Here is an 8290-nt window from a genome sequence, read left to right as displayed (position 1 = left end):
CAGAACTGCATGTATAATGTCATTACACTTCAATGGGATTTATTAGCAGTACACTTTCCCTAAATGCTACATGGTATCTCCAACAGTCTCAAAACTCTTCATGTGATTTTGCTTAAACAAAGCTCTCTATTTTGGAACTATATGTATTTACACGTGGCAAGATTTGGAATTTTTGTTCAGTTGCAGTAAAAACACAGTATTCCATTTTCTAGGCAATTCAGTTAAAAAAACATACGCAAGGAAACATACTGGGAGTATATGAACTGAGTTTATTCAACTGCGGGCAATTTATGCTTTTTTGGGAGGAGCAGCAGCCTTCTGGAGCTTCTTGACTTCATGCTTGATAATCCTGTTTCTCTGTAACAAACAAATTTTATTTTAAAGGCAGAACTGAAATCTATTTAATTATCCTTATTCATGGTTTGCATTTGGGCTATTGAAAGTATATGTAAGCAGCTCCTGAGTTTTAAAAAATGTCATTTATACCACATCTTTCCTTGCAATGGAGACCCAAAACAGCTCGCACCATTCTCTCCTCCATTTATTCACACAACCACCCTGTGAAGCAGGTTAGGCTGAAGGTGTGTAAGCTCCCCAAGTCACACAGCAAGCTTCCATGACAGAGGACTAAATGTGAATCTGGGTCTCCCAGATCTCAACCTGATACTAACTACTACACCACACAGACTTTATAATTAAAAGGCAAAGTTAAAACGTATTGAATAAATAAATATGGAATTTCGTCTTTCACTTTTAAGCTTTTAGTTCTCTTGCCGAGTAGAAAAGACAGAGGTTTTAGCTCATCGAACTGAGTAATGGAACATAAAGCTCACAAATACTGACACTGAGAATGGAAAAAACACATTTCAAATAGTTTTAAGGGTACATGGTCCCTATTAAAAATGAAAACACACTGCTATAAAACAGACAGAAAGAGTCCAACAAGTAGAAATGGATGTCATTTAAGATGCTGGCAACTGAGAGAAAAGATGGTACATCTATATGTACATTAAAAAGGTTTATGTACATTATAAAGGTTTAAGAGTTTCAACACTGCCTTCAGAATAACTTCATACCTGTCACTAAGAAAAAAAGATTGGCTTTATACCTGGCCTTTCTCTCCTGTACGAGACCCAAAGTGGCTTACAAACTCCTTTCCCTTCCTCTGCCCACAACAGACAACTTGTAAGGCAGGTGGGGCTGAGAGAGTTCCAAAGAACTGGGGCTAGGCCAGGGTCACCCAGCAGGAATGCAGGAGTAGGGAAACAAATCTGGGTCACCAGATGAGAGTCCCCCGCTCATGTGAAGGAGTGAGGACTAGAGTCCACTTGCTTGTAACCACTGGTTCTCATTTTGTAATAGATTACAAAAACACAAGGAACTTTTTTCTCAGTTATATATTCAGAATACTTTTAGAAGTGCCCAAGGATCAAGCCTGTGCTAAGGAAAAACAGGTAATCGAATTTCAAGAGTTGTGTTTATTTTGAGGTGTTGTGGGGTTTCCAGGCTGTATGGCTGTGTTCCACTACCATTTTCTCCTGCCATCTTCAGAGGATGCCAGCCACTGATGCAGGCCAAAAGTCAGGAGAAAATGCTACTGGAACACGGCCATATAGCCCGGAAACCCCACAACACCCCCGTGATTCTGGCCCTGAAAGCTTTCGACAATACATTGTGTTTATTTTGTTTTGCTAAGAACTACTTCATGGTTCTCTGCTTTTCTACCCATATCCTGGGCTGGATAACATGCAGGCTTCCAATCACCTGGACAAACAAACTGGGATGCATACAGACAAAACTGCAGCAATTCCTGTTATTATCCTGCCCTGGCTGTATTCATATATTGCATTTTCCCATTTCTCCACATAATTACAGGTAAATGTGTAGGCAGAGCTCATGAAAAAGCAAACAAGTGAAAAAACTGTACATTATAAAATACATGTAAAGTGACAATGTAAGGTAATACAAACTTCAAAGCCAGACAACCAGTAAAATTTGCATTGGTTCTGAAACAAGTGCGTCTGAATTATATATGCAGTTTACTCACCATTTTCTTGGCCTTCATGACCTTATAACGATCAAAATCTGACATCTTGGCTTTCTGTGGGAAGATTTTCAAAGATGAAATTTAATTTAATTTGTAAGAACTGTAAACTTCCTTACAAGGTAACCTAATATCACGGAGTTTGAACCACACAAAACCAAATAACATTTGGGGCATTCTTTTAAAAGGGTGAAACAGAACTATCCAGTCCACTAAATTAACATTCTTTTGAGAATTTTAGTCTGAATTTTTTTAAAAAAACTCTTATCAGAAGGGTAATGCAGGTGTCTTGGAAAATAGAGAACTCTAAAAACTAATATTTTAACAAAACTACTCATCGTAGCAGACATCCCGGCTTTTACCCAGCAAAACCACAAATGGCTATCAAAATCAAAGTATCCACTCCAAGCTGAGGCCTACCATTTAAAATCTGTCCCCATTACTTGGTCAATTAAAACTGAGCGATTTAATATAGTTTAAAGCTGACAGTCTATTTTTGACAATTATAATACAGAGAACAGCGAAAACCTAATTTTTATACAGTATGTGTCATGGCTGCAGCCACTGATGCTACTGTCCTGTTATCTTCTAAATCAGCGGTTCTCAACCTGTGGGTCGCGACCCCTGGGGGGGGAGTCCAACAACCCTTTCATAGGGGTCGCCTAAGACTCTCTGGATCAGTGTTCTCCATCTGTAAAATGGATAAATATTAGGGTTGGGGGTCACCACAACATGAGGAACTGTATTAAAGGGTCACAGCATTAGGAAGGTTGAGAACCACTGGTCTAACTGCTGTGTAACGTTGCTTTTAAGAACAATATAGACAGAAGGTGGGGGACCAAGTCTCAACAAAGCCCGATCAGTTACACCATAAAGGGCATTAAAGCTAGAAGAGCATTTTGCTGGAAATTCAAGCAAATTCAAGTTATAAAGTCTCCAAATAGTCAGCATGTCAAAAACAAATGGCTTCAGTTGCAGAACATTTTCATCTACAGCCACTGTGGAGGACATGAGGAAAGAGTCAGCAGTCGGGCACCTCTCTATTGTGAACAAACTCCATTAAGAGTTTACAGTACCCATCTTCCAAACTACAATTGCCATTTACAGGACTTGGCAAATGGGAGGCAGGAAGGAGCCACCTAAGAATCTTTTATGGAACCATCATAACCATGGGTGGGTGTTCATTTAGTTCAAGGCAATTGCTTTGGAAGATCAGCTTTGGCTGAGAAGCAAAATAAAAATATAAAACAGCTATACCTTTTTTGTTCTACTACTTCTAAAGTAAATTGTGTACTACTACTACTAAAGTCAATTTCAGTTGTCCAAGCCACAGCGTCAGCAACAATTTAGTTCTCAACAGTGCTTTGCTATGCAATTTTCAAAGCATACCTTCTGCCTGGCTTCAATTTTTTGAGCCCATCTTGTGGCTTTCCATTTCTCATTAATGTTTTCCTTCTCCCAGGCAGCACGCACGTACTTCTGGCGAGCACTAGATTTTCCAAAAAAGACACACATTTGTTATTGTAATGACAGACTTCTTGCTTCAACTAACAAATCAGTTTCAAAAGACAGTTATGCTAGGAATTAAAATACGTTTTGTTTGCAAAGAATCCTTTCTTGATGTAACAGTAAGATGGCAAAAATCGACAGCAATCAACTTTTTCATTCAGTTTTGCCCTTCCATCTATGATTATGTCACCCTACAGTCTCTAGCACAGACAAGTCAGCCCATTTTGGTGGAACTAGTAAAGCCTCTTAAAAACCCCTGAACTCATGCTCTCCATTTGAGGGGCACATTCGCATATGAGGAGCATTCAGATTTACTGTCAAACTGGGATCTTTAACCCAAATTCTCACTAGCACTTCATGCAGTTTTGGCTGCCTCAGACAGGATTGGCTGCCTTCTATGGACCATGTATTTATCCACTCTAGGTGGGATAAGAAGAGAAGAAGAGGAGTTTGGATTTATATTCCCCCTTTCTCTCCTGTAGGAGACTCAAAGGGGCTTGCAATCTCCTTGCCCTTCCCCCCTCACAACAAACACCCGGTAAGGTAGGTGGGGCTGAGAGAGCTTTGAGAAGCTGTGACTAGCCCAAGGTCACCCATCTGGCATGTGTGGGAGTGCACAGGCTAATCTGAATTCCCCAGATAAGCCTCCACAGCTCAGGCGGCAGAGCTGGGAATCAAATGCAGTTCCTCCAGATTAGATACACGAACTCTGTACTGGTTTAACTCTAATACTGGTTTAATTCACTGCAAAAGTTCTGCTTTGAATTCTGAACATAACATACACGATAATTACTACATCGTAACAGTTTTCAGGCTGACACCATGAAACCACTTGCTATTTTCTAAAATATACTATCAATATTAATTTTACACGCCAATTAACATGCCAATACATTACAGAATGCCCACATGACAGGATGGAACAAGACAAACATCAAGAACATGAATGTCAACTATTATACAGCAGTAATTATAATGCAGGCAGTCAATAGCTGATTCCACACAGCATATTAATAATAAACTGCAATAGTTACAAATGAATTCGTTTTCCATTTATAAAAAGGGAAACGAGTTCATTTAGAACGATTGCGACGCATTATAAATATGCTGTGCGGAATTGACTAATAATAGCTTAAAGAGACTGATTTTGGGCTACTAGGGTAACTAACCTGTGAGGAAACTTGAGAACGAAATCAGTTAGCTGCATGCACTTGAACGGCAAAGCCTGCCGTCTGACACCACTGCAGGGACCATCAACTAATGCCTTGAAGTGGGAATAAAACTTATGATTAGATTTGCAACATTACAATGGACAATCCTTGCCCTCACTTCAACAGAAAAACACTAAATTATTCTAAGTCAGTCGGCAGGAAACCCTGAACCAATTTAATTTCCAGCTAAGTATAACCGAATGGCATCAGTTTCCCCTACCTTTCCTTTTATCTACCTCTAGACTTATTTGATCTCCGCTGCTACAAAAGAAGGTCACACTGAAATTCTGCTCTTTCCTTGCTCCCCACCCCAAAAAACCCCAGTAGCTGAAACAATATGATTTTTTAAAAAACTCTACAGAATAACCACTCAACCAAGAACATGGTTTGATATTTTTAAAAATATATGGTTCTATTTCTGAGAATTTTGACTCAAATTTGTAAAACAATTTTGAAAAAAGTACCACTGTCCTGAGCTAATAGAACACGGAAGTGAAGAAACTGGTGAAAGGGAGGTAGACCATGTACATTAGCCTGTACACTCCCACACACGCCAGATGGGTGACCTTGGGCTAGTCACAGCTTCTCGGAGCTCTCTCAGCCCCACCTACCTCACAGGGTGTTTGTTGTGAGGGGGGAAGGACAAGGAGATTGTAAGCCCCTTTGAGTCGCCTACAGGAGAGAAAGGGGGGATATAAATCCAAACTCTTCTTCTTCTACTACTTATCCCACCCTGACTTGGCTCCCGTAATCCATGCAGTGGACAACTACAGGCTGCAGTACTACAACTCACTCTACGCAGGCCCGCTTTTGAGACTGATTCAAACTAGCACTGGTCCAAATCACAGTTGCTGGACTCTTCAGTAGTTCATCAGTAAGAGAGCAGCTGGGCTGCCAGTAACATTCTGAATCAGGGTCAAGGTTTTGGTTATGAACTTTAAGGCCCTGAGTGGTCTGGGACTATCTTATCTGCAGAACTGCATCATTCTACATTGCCCACAAACGACACTCCCAATAACAACCTTTTGGTAGTCCCTGACCCCAGGGACATGCAACTGGCCTCAACCAGAGCTTTTTCTGCTCTGGCTCCAGTCTGGTGGAACTCTGTCAGCTGACACCAAGGCCCTGCAGGATCATAAACAGAGTCTTTAAGATGTTCTGCCAAGACTTCAGTTGAAGCCACTCATGTGTCCCGATATCATCATCAGCCCTCCTATAATAACAAATGGTCATTTAGAGTTGCCCCCTCTTGACTTTAGCCATGGTCAGATAGTTTTTAAGGAGAATTTATGCCTGAGCTGGGCCAGACAGTATATCTGTACACTGCCCAGAGCCTGACTTCGGTCAGATAGGGCGGGATATAGATTTAATAAAATAAATAAATAAGATCCATGTCAGATAAGCAACACCACAGTCAATTTCTGCCGGCATCTCAAGCTTACTAATACTAGCTAAAAACATCTGGCAAAAAAATTAAACGTAAGTATAAATAACTGATACAGGAAGAACAAGGAGAGAATGGACTATTTAAAAAATGATCAGCAGTTTCTTCTCTTGACTTCAAAACATTTTCTAAGCATTCCAAACTTACCCTGTTCTGATCGATAACATCCACAATTGCTACCAGTTTGCCAGCATGTGGTCCAAAGGAAATATAGGCCACTCGACCAATCTCCACATAGCGTTTGAACACCTTAATGGGGTAGAGCATAATTTTTCAATTCACATCACAAATCTGAATTATATCAACCTAGACTACAAACTTGAGTCTAAAGCAGCACAAAAAATTAAAAGCAGAATTGCCTGAAATAGATGGCCTAAACAGCAAAACAGGTTTAAGGAAATGCATTTATCTAGCACATTTTATCCCTCCAAGAAGCTCACAGAAGCTTCCCTTTTTATTGTCACAATAACCCTGTGAAGTAGGTTAGACTCAAGGTCTCTTAACAATCTTCATGGCAGAATGGAATTCTGAAACCAGAGCTCTAGTTATTATTTCTCATCAATAGCTTAAGTTGAAACAAAGGAGAGGAAAATATGTATACTGCCATGAGCTCTTGGGACGAAAGGTGAAGAACTACAGATATATACATGCAGTGATTACGGAAGTCCTTTGGTATCAGATGCATGTAATATCCCCTGTCAAGCGTGTATTTCGTTAGTGACTTGAACAGCTAACAATGCAATATTAAGCAAAGTTTTTCCCTCTTAAGCCCATTGAAGTAAGTGGTCTCAGAACTCTACACAGGGCACTTTCTCCATTTGGGGAAATCAACTGCCCAGCACTGTCAGAACGACGGGAAGGGGGGGGGGGGGGGACGGGACAGAGGCAAGGGAAAAGAAAGCCTGGCCATTTTCCCCTCTCGCAATTCTATCTTTTCCACCAAAGCACGTTAGAAAGTAATGATCCGATCCCTACCAACAACCCTGTGAAGAAGGCCTGCATGTCCTTCCTACGAACTCACTGGGAGACCTTGGATCAGTTACACTCCTTCACAGAATTAGGATAAAAAGAGAGGAGCTGCTCTGAGCTTCTTAGGACACATAAACGCAAGAATGTGCACGAGGCGCCCGAATCTGCTCATGTGGATTCCGCACAGCATATTTATAACGCGTTGTAATCATTATATATGGACCCGTTGGGAAAACGAGTTCATTTATGATTGCAACTAGTTATAAGTATGCTGTGTGGAATCCACATGCGAATGAAGGAATAGCGCAACGAGATGCCCAAAGGTCTTCAAAATTTCAACGCTGTTGCGGGTGTTTAAATCCGACTTTCTCTTTTTCAAGGCCCCAATTTTAGTATCCACCCGGCTGGGGTTTAGCGGGGAGCGGCAGCGCAGAAGGCGGAGCAGCGTGGTCTCGGTAAGAGAAACAAATATGGACCGACCGCGGGTCGCCAACATTCCCAACCCCGGTCAACCCCTCCCCAGGCCAGTTCTCATTCAGCCTAAAAGCCTCCCCCATGTGCTCCTGGGGCGATCCCTATTTCCCCGCCCCGCTGTTGCTGCCCCCCGCCGCCGCATTCGTCCCTCGCCCCGCACCCCTAACTTATGTGGAGCCCCGTCCCCTTCTCCCGCCCGTCCCGAAAACCATGCAGAAAAAAGCTTCGCGGAGTAGGCCTCAGGCCCGCTCACCATGATGGCCACGCCGCCAGCCGACCGGAAGAGAGAAAGAGTAACTTTCAGATGTGTTGCTGATATCACTTCCTAGAGCTTAGTGCGCAGGCGCAGAGAGACCGGGTAGTAGTGGAGGTGCCTAGCGAGGTTCATGTACCATTTCCACCGCATAGTTAGTACGCATGCGTATGCGGCATAGCCGGGTAAGGGTGAAGACGGATTCTTTTTCTACCTCTGCGTGGTAGTTAAGTATGATTACGCGCATGCGTGTCTGTGGAAAGCAAGTGCAAAATTATGTCTCTGGGCCAGATGGGGACGCTGTGGCGTACTGTTTACTCGCTATAATAGGAGTAAAATGTTGGCTGGGTGCATGGTTTTGCAGGCGCTGATTCCAGAGTTTTTGT

The 8290-nt window shown here is 42.1% G+C and overlaps 1 protein-coding gene across 1 annotated transcript; it reads right to left on the bottom strand.

The window, feature by feature from the left end:
- Window positions 1-249: 249 nt before the first annotated feature.
- On the bottom strand, window positions 250-8049 carry RPL14 (ribosomal protein L14). Its single transcript, XM_048511469.1, has 6 exons — window positions 7905-8049; window positions 6356-6457; window positions 4723-4817; window positions 3434-3533; window positions 2048-2101; window positions 250-357 (listed from the first exon to the last, which is right to left on the bottom strand). Exons 1-6 carry the CDS (start codon window positions 7905-7907, stop codon window positions 289-291), a joined length of 423 nt encoding a protein of 140 aa, XP_048367426.1. The 5' UTR covers window positions 7908-8049; the 3' UTR covers window positions 250-288.
- Window positions 8050-8290: the final 241 nt, after the last annotated feature.

The sequence above is a fragment of the Sphaerodactylus townsendi genome, linkage group LG11, assembly GCF_021028975.2.
Source record: "Sphaerodactylus townsendi isolate TG3544 linkage group LG11, MPM_Stown_v2.3, whole genome shotgun sequence".
Lineage (NCBI taxonomy): Eukaryota > Metazoa > Chordata > Lepidosauria > Squamata > Sphaerodactylidae > Sphaerodactylus > Sphaerodactylus townsendi.
This window is presented reverse-complemented; position numbering and strand designations above follow the sequence as displayed.